The sequence below is a fragment of the Nyctereutes procyonoides genome, unplaced genomic scaffold (assembly GCF_905146905.1).
Source record: "Nyctereutes procyonoides isolate TBG_1078 unplaced genomic scaffold, NYPRO_anot_genome, whole genome shotgun sequence".
Classification (NCBI taxonomy): Eukaryota; Metazoa; Chordata; class Mammalia; order Carnivora; family Canidae; genus Nyctereutes; species Nyctereutes procyonoides.
Genome location: NW_026575135.1, coordinates 46,944,531 through 46,957,693, shown reverse-complemented (window position 1 = coordinate 46,957,693; position 13,163 = coordinate 46,944,531). Strand labels below are relative to the sequence as shown.

At 43.4% G+C, this 13,163-nt stretch overlaps 1 protein-coding gene and 2 pseudogenes across 1 annotated transcript in view; 2 read left to right on the top strand and 1 right to left on the bottom strand.

Moving 5' to 3' along the window:
- The first annotated feature begins 607 nt into the window (after window positions 1–607).
- Window positions 608–700, top strand: LOC129495331 (small nucleolar RNA U3; annotated as a pseudogene).
- Window positions 701–2,875: 2,175 nt separating this feature from the next.
- LOC129495161 (60S ribosomal protein L21-like) lies at window positions 2,876–3,371 on the bottom strand (annotated as a pseudogene).
- A 6,290-nt stretch (window positions 3,372–9,661) lies between these two features.
- The window catches only part of UHRF2 (ubiquitin like with PHD and ring finger domains 2), a 77,060-nt gene continuing 73,558 nt past the window's right edge, over window positions 9,662–13,163 (top strand). The window contains exon 1 of the mRNA XM_055302327.1: window positions 9,662–10,149. Within this exon, the coding sequence (XP_055158302.1) occupies window positions 9,997–10,149 (153 nt within the window). The 5' untranslated portion in view covers window positions 9,662–9,996. The remainder of the gene's footprint in view (window positions 10,150–13,163) is intronic.

Genomic DNA, 13,163 nt, shown 5'->3' with positions numbered 1-13,163 from the left:
TGCTTCTGAGTCCTGCCAATAGGTGTTGCTGCTGATAATGGTACTCAGCATTTACTGAATTGTAGGTTAAGTACTTACATATGATATCTCATTTATTCTTACCATAAGTTTCTCAGTTGAGAAAACGGAGTATTGCCTCACAGAGTTGACTCTGGAGCTATCAGCCACCTCACTACCAGCTAATTACTAGTAATTTATTCTAACCCAATACTACTTTTCTTGCTCATTACAATTTAGAGATAGGAAATTGGTAGCCAAGAAAAACTGATTTGCTCAAACTAGTCCCTGCTACCTCCTAGTCTAATGTAGTCTTTCCTAAAATTCTTTGTAGTTTATAAGTTATATCAATGTTCATAATAAAAAAATCTCCATGGTAGTTTGTAAAAGAAAATATGTAGGCTAAATATCCTTTAAAAATTCTCTTTTGGGATGCCTGGGTGGCTTAACAGTCCTGTCTTTGACCCAGGGTGTGATCTTGGAATCCCGGGATCTAGTCCCACATCGGGCTCCCTGCGTGGAGCCTGCTTCTCTCTCTGCCTATGTCTCTGCCTCTCTCTGTGTGTCTCTCATGAATATATAAACAAAATTTTTAAAAAATTCTCTTTCAAAGACTATACTTTTAGGGATCATTTCTACAGTTTGTTAAAAATTCTCTTTCAACAACCTAAAGGGATAACAAAATTTCCTCACTGTATGGAAACTTTATAAAATGAAATGCTAACAGTACAATTTTATAGGGAGTACATAGATGTATTTGTCTTATTTGCACAGTGTAAATATCATTTTAGGTACCAGAAAGAAAATGAGACTATTATATCACTGTAAATATTTTTGCAATTGTATTGTGATTTTTTTCTTTTAGCTTTAGAAAGTTGTTTTACTTTATTTTTTAAATATTGTATTTATTTATTCATGAGAAGCAAAGAGAGAGAGAGGTAGAGACACAGGCAGAGGAAGAAGCAGGCTCCATGCAGGGAGCCTGACGTGGGACTCAGTCCCGGGTCTCCAGGATCACACCCTGGGCTGAAGGCAGCACTAAACCGCTGAGCCACCCAGGCTGCCCCAAAGTTATGTTTTAGATTTTAAACTTGGAATCTGAGAGTGAGCAGAGAGAAGGCAAACAGTGGATCTTTCTGAGTTTTGGAAATCCTCTGGGACTTCATAAGAGGATAGAAAGTGAGGGGGGCACTTGACAGGATGAGCACTGGGTGTTAAGCTATATGTTGGCAAATTGAACTCCAATAAAAAAAAAGGGATAGAAAGCTTCTTAAAGTGCCTCATAAATATTATCATTTGCTTGATGAACTAATGAAACACAAAAATAATTTAGATATACATAAATCTGCCAAGCAGAAGTTAGCACTTCATAATTCATCTCCATGTTATGCTGACTTGAACCCTATTAGAGTTTCTTCAAACTCATAAAACCAAATCCATAAAATGGACTATAAACGACAACGCTGCTTCCCAATCCAAATTCTTTATTGTCTCAAATCACCAACAGAATCATTTGAAAAACAGAATAAATTCTATTGACAAAATGCATTTAAATAATGTGACAAAACAGAGGAAAGTAACCATTATCAAGTGCGTATACAGGGACACCTGAGTGGCTCAGCGGTTGAGCATCTGTCTTCAGCTCAGAGCATGATGCTGGAGTCCTGGGAACAAGTCCCATGTCAGGCTCCCTGCAAAGAGCCTGCTTCTCCCTCTGCCTGTGTGTCTGCCTCTGTGTCTCTCATGAACAAATAAGATCTTAAAAAAAAAAGTGCCTATACAAAGAGATTTTGTCTCATTTCGTTCTTGTGGCACTCTATTTCCAGATACAGAAATCAAGGCTTGGAGAAATTAAGTAAATTGCCCAATGCTATGACTCTGGCAATTAGCAGATTGCAGAGTCAAATTCAGGTCTCTGATGCTAGAGCCCATATACTTTCCATCATGCTACACACTTTCATTAAACCTGCATTAAACAAACTAATTGCTAAATAGATATGGATCAGTTATAAAGGATTTCTTGCTCATGCAAATCAGCAAAATAATGTAAACATGTGTTTTCAATTGGAAAATGGAGGAAAGCACCTTTCTTTGGAAAGTTTTTACATTAATAACTTTTCCCCTTCATAGGCAGTAATCCTAATAGCAAACCAAATACTATATTAGCGAAATTGAAACACTTTATTTTTTCCTCTGTAGTAGTCTAGACAAAAACCTATTTTTTATTACTCCAATTTTCTTATCCTTCTTCATAAATGATAGTTTTAAAGGTGTTCAACCTGTTAGAATTTGGGATTTTAGAATATAAGAAAAGGTACAGCAAATTTTTTTCTACACAAAAATTATAATTATCTATATAAAAGAATACATGATTTATCTATCTGCCTGAAAAGATGAGGCAGGAGGGCATGAAGAAATGCTGTAAGGTGAGGTGAGATAGAATGATGAAGAAAGATGTATTGCCACCTTTAGAGGCTTGCAGATTATGCAAATTTGTTTCTTGTTCCTATTAGACATCCAAATAGACTCCAGTTCTTCCCTCCCACCCATCCATCCTTCAACAACTCCTTATTGAGTATACAGTTACTAAGCACTGACTTTTGTATTGGAAACAAAGGTAGACTAAGTCCCTGCCCTCTAGGAAATAAAAAATTTAATGGGGAAAGACAGCCATGCAAACAAATAATTACAGCTTTGAGTTAAGTGTTAGTAGAGACATGAACTAAGTATGAAAATACAGGAGAAGCATTTCCTTCAACTGGGGAATATCAAGAAAGGCAGCCTGGAGGAAGTGGCATTTGAGGGAAACCATGACATATGAGTTGATATTTTTTTGTTTTTTTTTTTTTTTTTTACAATCCTGAGGTCTTTTATTTTCTTTACAGTCATCATGCCATGAATTCATAGGGAATGGGTTCCAGCAGTTCAGGCTCCTTTCCTTTGGTTCTCACAAAGTGTGCTTCTCTGGGTGGGGCAGGCTGGCGCTTCAGTAGGACCCAAGTACCTTTCTCTTTGGCTTCCTTCTTTTTCTGATCATTTTCCTTCACACGCTTCAGGAAGCTACCTCAGCTCTTTGAGTGTTTAATATGCTCAATGCGGACATTAATTCTCTTGGCAAGAATCTTGCCCTTAACTTGTTTGTTTACAACAATGCCAACAGCATGCTGAGTACCATTGTAGACCCTTCCAGTTTTGCCATGGTAACATTTGTGGGGCATTCCTTTTTGAACAGTGCCCATTCCCTTGATGTCCACAATATCACCTTTCTTATAGATTCGCATATATGTGGCCAAAGGAACAACTCCATGTTTTCTAAAAGGCTTAGAGAACATATAGCGGGTACCTCTCCTCTTTCCCTTTGTGTTGGTCATTTTGGCAAATTACTGAAAGATGGCGGTTCCCGAGTTGAAATTTTCTAGGCACAAAAGACATGGTAAGAAAGAGCCTGGCCACATTTAAAAGTAGGTGGCTAGAGGGGCTTAAAGACAGTAGTTTACTGACCTTTACCCTTAAGAATAAAAGGTGAAAACTAGCATCCAATAGACTTTCCACAAATCAAAATTTAGCAGATCTGCCAATTTCATTGCTAAGCTGGTGTTGCTCAGAATTTCTTAAGGAAAGGATTACGATAAGGATGGAATTGGAGATGGGTTATAACCTAAAGTAACTTTTAGGGAACTCAAGATATCTGTAGTGTTATAATTTTTATATTAACTATGGGGTCAGCAATTCTGCACTCTGCCACCTATTTTCATAAATAAAGTCTTATCAGAACACAGGCACACTATTACATATGCTTTTGTATTACAACTGCAGGATGAAAAGTTGCAAAGCATCATCTATCCACAAAACTTAACATATTCCCCATCTGAACCTTTAATAGAGTTTGCACTAGAGCTATAGATTAATAAATCTCAGAAAAATAATGAGTTAAAACATGTTTCAATATTATAAAGAATCATGTCATATAAACCTTAAAAGGACCTCAAATTTACCATTTTTTAGAGATACATGCATTAAAAGTATAAAGATGGGCATGACAATAATAAATATCCAGTTCAAGACAATGTTTCTTTCTTTGGAAAAGGGAGAGAATGTAAGCAGAGTTTTAACTACTTGAAATGCTTTATTTCTAAAGCAAGGTGGTAAATACAAAAGCGTTTATTATATTATTCTCTATACCTTTTTTGTATGACTGATGTATGTCATAATTTAAAAACTCTTTGGTTACACACAAAAAAATAGATGGAAAAAATTAAATGAAGAAGATATAGAAGTTTCTATTTCCCCAAAATGGCTGCAACAATATCTTCCATCCCATATGCTTTTCTTATGATTTTTGACACCTCTCCCATCAAGAGGTCGGGTATCCATCCCCTCCCCCAGACACTGGATGAACTTTTATAATGTTTTGGTCAAAAGAGTATGGTAGAGGTGCTACTATATGACTTTCAAACAAAGCCATAAAAAGTGATGCAGCTTATACTTTGCTCACTTGAAGTCTTCAGCTACCATGTAAGAACCCTGACTATTCTAGGGCAGCCACACTGTAAGAAAGCCCAAACTACCCACAGACAGAAGTCCACAGAGAAGTCCTAAGACTTCCCAGGGAGAGATGCCTGGTTAGTTCCCAATTGCTCTAATCTCCATTCTTCCAGTTTTAGCTGTATCTGATTACAATAGCATAATAAATTCTGAGCCAGAACTCCAGCTTTCCAACTGAGACAATTCAGAACTCCTGTGCTACAGAAACTGCAGGAGATGGTAAAGTCGCTGTTGTGATTTTAAACCTCTAAAATTTGTTTCACAGAGCAAGTTGTAACTAGAACTGACCCCATCGTCAGAAAGTAGAGCCTTACCTACCTTCAGTGGGGAAATCTAAGCTGAACTGATCCAAAGAAAGAGATGAGGACCAATTCTAGAAGGCAGGAGGGGTGCCTGACTGTCTGTCTCAGTTGGTAGAGCATGCAATTCTTAATCTCAGCATTTTGAGTTTGAGTCCTATGTTGGGTGTAGAGATAACTTAAAAATCTTTTTAAAACATTTTTTTAGAAGGCAAGAGAAAGCATGTGACTGAAAGCATGGATAAATTGTAAATCTTGGGATGCCTGGGTGGCTCAGGGGTTGAGTGTCTGCCTTGAGCTCAGAGCACGATCCTGGAGTTCCAAAATCGAATCCCACATCCGTCTCTCTGCATGGAGCCTGCTTCACCCTCTGCCTGTGTCTCTGCCTCTCTGTGTGTGTGTCTCTCATGAATTAATAAATAAAATATTTTTTAATTTTTTTATTATTTATTTATGATAGTCACACAGAGAGAGAGAGGCAGAGACACAGGCAGAGGGAGAAGCAGGCTCCATGCACCGGGAGCCCGATGTGGGACTCGATCCCGGGTCCCCAGGACCGCGCCCTGGGCCAAAGGCAGGCGCCAAACCGCTGCGCCACCCAGGGATCCCAATAAAATATTTTTTAAAAATGTAAATCTTTAGTGAGAATCTCAGACCCCCGCTTCTATCTGAAGGACAATGATTATTCTCTGGACAAAGTGAACGGAGAAGCCTTGAGATAAACAAAAGAGGGAAAGCTGAAGGGTAAAGAACATTGGCTAAAGAGGAAGGACACGAGGTGGGGGGGGTTCTAAGCTCGAACACTGTCATTCATTGATTACATATCCTTGTTCACATCATTTTCCTATTTGTTAAAAAGGAGGTGGACCAGAATGATCTCTAAAACAGATGTCCACAGTAAAAATCTGTGATTCTATTAAAAAGGAGAATACCCTTTAAAATATAGCTAATTTAAGTAATGAGCCACAATATGAAGTGTTTTTTAGTCAATGGAAATTTTCATTACATATAGTTTATTTAGAAATAGCACTAGAGATTGGAACAAAACCTTCAGTTAAGATACTTTAATGGCACGCACGCACGTGCGCACACACACACACACACACACACACATAGACACACACAGCAAGGGACCAACTGGCAGGGTGTGGGCCATACTACAGGGAATGGAAGGAATATGCATGAATCTAGGACTGTAGAACTATTATGATCTGTAGACCCAAAGCAACAAGAGAAAGATTATCAAAACAGGGAAGAGCGAGTCACGTAGACTAGGCTACTTTAAGAGTAGTAGTGACTTCTCAGGAAGGCAACAGACAGCTAAAGGTGAACTTTCGGGGAGAAAGCCAGTGGAATAAATATACTGACCTAACTCTTTTAGTTTCCTATTTGTGCTTCCTCCCCACTGGCCAGATTCAACTGGAAACCTGAGAGCACTGACTCCATTGATATATTCCTTAACCCAGGACAGCAAACAGGTAGAGTGGCTCTGATGGAACAAAAGGAAGACCACCAACATAGAGGTGCTGGTGAAAAGGTGAGACTCAGCTTCAGGGAGCAAATTAAAAATCCCCTCTTTAAAATACACAAAAGTTCTGGATTTTAGGACATTAGGTGAGAAAACTGGAGATATTCTGTGGTGTGAGGAGTCTAGCTAGAATAATCAGTTCAAAAATCAAACTTTCTGTTTTGACTTGAACAAATATTGAGTCATGACTGATGGCATAAATTTTAGTATTTGCTTTGTATCCATGTAAAAAGTTCCTCTTTGTTCACATCCAAGTTGTTTCAGTTACTTGTGTGATAATAAGGCATGTTATGTCAGAACAGTCTGATATTTTGTTTTTTGTCAGAGAACTTTTGTCTTGCTTTTTCAACTGCACCACTTCCTAAGCAGATAAAAGCTTGTAGGCAAAGAGGGGAAGACTTAGTTACAATATGTACTGTGCAGAGAAACTCAGAAGAGTGTGTTTTACTACATATAGAATCACATTTGCAATTACTTCTTTATATCCTAAGTAACTTACAACACACATAAGCTTATGTTTCAAGAAGTAATTAATTGGGTCTCCCCAGAACAATATATCTTTCCTGAATCTCACACCTCTAAGTCCTGTCCTGTGGATCCTTGGGGATCTATATTGACTAGATTAACACAAATCCTGTACAGTCCAAGTAGATACCAATTTTGACTGTCTCCCCCCCACTGAGTTTACCACCTTAACGAGGATAAATCCCCTCATGAGAATGAATACAGAAGGTTTTAACTAGTTCCTCTTTCAGAACTTTTCTACTTCCCTTCAAAACTTTGGACTTATATTTCCAATGGTCTGTTATACATCCCCATCTAGTTTAAGAGAATCACCATCTATCCAAGACATCCATTTTTCTCCCAAACTAGAAACTCAGAAATTAATCTCAGCATTTCACATTTCACATTTCTCACATTCACACATCTTACAAGTCTGGTAGGCTTGATTTTCTGGAATATTCTGGAATCTGCTCTTTCTTCTCTTATCCACTGCCACAAAATTTCACTGAAACTGACACAGTTGCCTCTTCACTAAACTTTCTTACCAGTCCTTTAGTTTTTCCCTAAAGTATCCTTCAACATTCCGTTATCTTTCCAAATGCATATTTAATGGCATCAGTGGACTCCTTAAAAATTTTAGTTTCTCCCTGGGGCCTGCAAAATCTACTGCTTTGAATACTAATCTTTACACTATCTAGTCAACCTTTCTCTGACATGCAATCTCTTCTGACCTGTAAAAATGCATACCTTCTGTCTGTGTGTAAGCACTCTCTTCTCTTTGAGCATTCTCTGCTTAAGTAAATCCCCTCCATAACAATAGCATGAAAATAATTTTTTGTATCCTACCAACACATGAGCGCTATGCTATGCTAAGCACTATACACTCACTAAATGTTATAGACACCATTTACACCAAGGAAATTAAAACAGATAACGAGTCCAAGATCATATTTTAAATAAACATCAAAACTGAGGTTATAATTCAGATCTATCTCAGTCTATGAGCTGAACATTTAAACGCTGCCCCCATTACAATATACCATGGAACTCAGGTCAAGTTGTCCCCCTATCCTTACACTTCCAGATCATTCTAGTCTCCCTTCTTTCATTACTAATTACTGTGTAAACTGACAACTACTTAGTGCTAAAGGATTCTTTAGTATTTCATCTTTTCTACATCTTAACTAAAGTAGGTTGTAAATTCTCTATATGCAGGGAATTAAACTCTTAACATGTCTGCACAAGGGTATAGCACATTCTTATAATAGCAAATAGCTATTCCTTATTGGGGCAGGTTAGAAGTGTGCTTTACATATCTCCATCACCTCATTTACACATGTAATGAATATTCAGTATTTGCTGTACTTAAAAGAGGAGCAGGCAAGATGAATTATATTTGGAGGATATAAGTGAATGTAAAATTTTCATCAAGGGCAGAAACCCAAAATATGTGTATGTATTCCATTTTTTGTCTCTTGCATGTTGGGCCATTCTTTTTTTATGTTACCTCTGGACTTTGCCAGACTTATTTGAATTGGTTATTACAAAAAATTGCTGCGCTACCTTTAGGGTAATAATTAGCACCAGCCAATATTTAAGTTGCGGATTTTGACAAGTATAAAGTCCAAATTTTATTATATACATTACTTTATATCTATATCTTTCTCTATATTTCTACTTTCACATGTTCTCTTCCTTCTTAGGAAGACATTTTCATTTTTCTTTAAAGATTTTATTTGGGACAGAGTGTGTGAGAGCACAAGCGGTGGAGAGGGAAGAGCGGGCTGCCCATATCCAGCAGGGAGCCCGGTGGAGGCTCCCTCCCAGGACTCTGGAGTCATGACCTCAGCAGAGCGGCCCCAAACCCACAGAGGCAGCCTGGCGCCCCGGGACATTTTCATTTTAAATAAACCTACTGTTAGGTAATGCTACTTTGGGCTTATTTCTGAGCATCTATTCCTGGTAAGATCTCTGGAGCCTTTTCTTCTGAGGTGTGGAGCTGCGTCCTTTACGAGTGTTTTCCACGACCCTTGGATCCCTCGGGTCAAAGGCGCACTAGCAAGGAAGGCCCGCAAACAGGGACGCCCGGTTCTGGCGAGCGGCCCTGCGGCGGCAACCCGACACCCCTGCGGCCTAAGGTCCAGGTGCGAGCGCGCCGGGTCGGAGAGGGCGCCGCCGGCGGCCCGAAGCCCCCACCCGGGCCCAGCCGGCCCAGCCGGCCCAGCGGGCCCAGCCGCGGGAGACCCAGGAAGCAGGTTTCGGCGCGAACGCGGCGCTCGGGCCGGCGGGAAGGTCCTGGGTTCCCCCCCCTCCCCCCGGGCGGCGGGCCCCGCTGGGCGGGCCGTGTCCGGCCGAGCGCCTGGAGCGGCTCCCTAACCCCGGCGCCCTCTCGGAAACGCAGGCCGCGCCGCCCGCACCCCTTTGTAAGGATCGCACAGGCGCACGCCAGACCGGCTTATTTTGCGTGTGTTTGGGACCAAAGAAACCGTCCCCGCTAGGTCTCCGGAGCCGCTCGCCCCCTGGGTCCCCAAACCAGGACTCCGACGGGAACCCGCGGGTGGGCTTTGTAGCTGCGCGACGGCGGGAGGCAGAAGGCGTAACCAGGCCCGGGCGCCGGCCGAGCGGCGAGGAACAGCCCTCCGCAGCCCTGCTCCCCCGTGCCCGCCCCCCAACTCCCCGCGCTCGGGTCCCGAGCCTTCCCTCCCCCGCACACCCCCGCCCCCCGCCGCTTCCTCTTAAGGCGGAGCCTGGCGCCCATCTCGCGAGATCCGGGTTGGCGCCGTGACCTCCATGTGGGTGCTGGAGCTCTATAAGTAAACAGTCGGCGCTGCACAGACAAGGCTTCTTCCTGTGAGGCGGGGGCTGCGGTAGTGGCGGCCCCTGCGACTGGTTCCGGTTTCCTTTCCTTCTCAGCCCCGCCGGGCGGGCGCGCGGTTGAGGGTCGCCGCTGCCTGTAGGGCCCGGCGTCCGGTCGGTTTCCCTCACGGGTGCGCGCTCGCGCCCGCCGCCCGCCGCCCGCCGCCCGCGGAGAGCCGGAGCCGCCGGGGAAGCGGGCCGGGCGGGGCGCGGCGTCCGGAGCGCCGGGGGAGACAAAGCCGGGCCAGCCCCGCTCCCGGCGCCAGGATGTGGATTCAGGTGCGCACCATCGACGGTTCCCAGACGCGCACCATTGAGGACGTGTCTCGCAAAGCCACGATTGAAGAGCTGCGCGAGCGGGTGTGGGCGCTGTTCGACGTGAGGCCCGAGTGCCAGCGCCTCTTCTACCGGGGCAAGCAGGTGAGGCGCCCCCCGCGCCCCCGGGAAGCGCGGGGCGAGGGCTGGGCGGGCCCGAGGGCTTGGTGCGCCGCGCGCCTCGAGAGCACCCGGCTCCGCTCGGGGTGGGTAGCCCACGAGGTTCAGAGCGCAGGCCCAGGGCCCGCCGAGGGGGCGCAGCGGGGTCCCACCAGCCCCACAGTGCAGGTGCGACCCGTGGGGTCAGGCGGGGGCGCCCAGAGCGCGAGACCTTCCCGTCGTCGGCACAGCCCGCCGGACGCCTGGGCTCCTTCGCTTCCCGCGCTTAGCGGGGTCGGGGCTCCCGGGGGCGGCGGGCTCTGGCGGCCATGCCTCGGTGCCCGCGGGGGGGGGGGGGGCCGACGGCTGCAGCGCCCGGCGGCGCTGACCCGGCTAACGGCTCGCACTGCTTCCGTGGCCCGTCCGCGCTCCCGGCTCCCAAGTAGGGCGGAAGCGTGCAGATGGCTTCCTCTTAGGCACGAGAACCCCAGTTCTGCTTCTTCACTGTGAAGGTATTTGAACGCCCTGAAGGTTCGAAGGGTGTCTAAAACTTTTGGCTCCCCTCCCTCACTCCCCTCCTCTCCTAGAATTGGAATCCGTCTTGAAGATTAGAGACTTGGGCTGGAGGAGGGAGCTACTGATGTAACTCGGGATAGGGTTTAAACTCCCAGGTACAGGCAGGGGGGGCTATTCCGAGTGGAGAGGAGTATGAAAGACTGTGTTGCTCTTTTTGCTTCTCACCTTCTGACGTCCCCTTCAGACAAGCTTTTAAAACAGCAACTGGAGCATAGCCAGCAGTACATACTTGAAGGCTGAAAGTGGTTTTGGCACTGAGGGTGTCTGTGGGTGTCTCTGGTACTTGTATGGTATGGCCATACTCTGGCCCATTGAAGATTTTTCTTATCCCACAAATCTATACCTAGAGACCCAAGCCCACCCGATTTTTGTCTCTCCACCTCACCCCCGCCCCCCCCCCCCAAAAGGTGGCGTTCTCCAGTTGGATAGTTTGGCTTCACTTCTGTGGTTTGGAATAGATGTAGCTCTTTGATTTGGTGGAAGTAGTGTTTTCCTATAGCCACAAAGGATTTGAAAGGAATATTTTTCTTCCCTTCATGGGCTTGGCTTCAAAAACTGCCCAGAAATGTCAGAGTAACAAGATTACACTGAGCGAGAAAGAGCCAGAGATTAATTTTTTAAATACGTGATGGCATCTCTGATAGGTGTTTGGAGCTGTTTTCTATTGATCCTTTACTGTTTGACTTGTAAAAACAGGTGTTCAATTTAGTTGTAGACTTTGCTTTTGAAATCATTATGTGTTAAATACTACCTAGCTTTGTTACTACACCTCCAGTGACTGATACCTTTTTTTTTTTTTTTCTTTTGGTCAAAGATAAAAATTACGTAATTGGATCTTCTGAATTTTTTTTTCCAGCTAGAGATAATACTACATAAATTGCTAGGATACTTTGGTGACTTCAGCACCAGAGAATGAAATGAAGCATGAGGATGTATTCCTGGGAAACACTCCTAAAGTCTAATTATTAAGTATTTTGGGGGGAAAAACAAACAAACAAAAAAACCTGCACCTGGCTGTCTTGAGGAAAAAGTACAAATTGAGTTAAATTCAGATCAACAAAGTAGACTTCCAGTAAACCAGGAAGCTCATTCCGGGAAAAACTGTTGAGGATAATTACCCTTTTGTACTTTTTCCCCCAGAACAGTTGATAATTCACTACTTTGATTTCTTCAGCTCGGTAAACCAGTAGGGATGAGGAATGGGCCTTTGGTGCCCCCATTGAGGTGAAGACGAAAGGAGGACACTGCTTCAGCTGTGTCTACTTTGTGAGCTGAGGAGTAGCCATGGCAATGATTATTACCTCCATTCTCTTATTCTTTGGAGTTCACAGTCCATGAACAGAGTAGTAGGTAACTACTGGCGATTGGTATCACAGGGCTGCCCCTAGCCTCTAAAATGCCTTTGTGCTTATTTGAGTAAGGTACCCCTTTACTGCCACATAGTGAAAAATATCATAAAAACGAATTTACAGTGTGATGTAAATGGTACCCTTTCCCCCTTATTCCGCACCCGTTTTATGTTAGGTCTACTGCTTTTAGTCTTTGGTATATATCAGAATCACTTGAGGATATTTGTTATAGGTGCACAGCCCATCTCAGAATTGCAAGTGGTTGCATTTAACAAGGCCCCCATGGGAGATTCTGATGACCACCAGAGTTTGAAAATGGATGTTGAAGAATAGTTGATCACTTAATTTCTTAACATGCAAAGTATGGTCCCTGAATCAACAGGACCTGAAGCATTAGCTTCACCTAGGAGCCTCACACCTTTTGAAGTAGAATCCATATTTTTCAACAAGGTCCCTAGGTGATCTCTATGCAAATTAAATTTGAGAAGCAGAGGAATTCTGTAATTGACTCCTTTTGAAGGTAGGAATAGAGGGCAGCAATTCAGGGCTCTAAGTTCTGGTTAGAGTAGGGTAACCTCACTTGCTATATTACTCTGGGAGGTTGAGAATGCTTCCTGAGATCAGGTCTTTAAGGAAGAGTTACATTGATAGATCTTTAAGTATTTTGAGAATCCAGAGCTTTTCCTACTTTGAAAGGATTCTATCACCTCCTCTCATTCTTTTGTTTATACCATTGTAGGTGGGACATGAACCAGAGCTGAAGGAAAACTGAGTAGTACTCTTGCCCCTGGACTCTTTGTTTTTACATGGAATACAAAGTAAAAGTGTTGGCCTATTTAAAGGGGAGAGAGTGTGTCATATCAATGTTTTATATATGTATATACATACCTATATATGTGTGTATATATATGTATGATGTGAAAGATAAATGAAAGTTGTTAAGGGATACAGGTAGAGGGCATCATTAGTAACCCCTTGGGAATGAGTTCTCCCACTGCCTTCTCAGCTATTGCCAGTACTAGTATTTGTTCCTAGTTTTACTTTGCATAACTGTTGCAGTTCTTCCTGTTACCTGGAATTTCTTACTTAAACCCA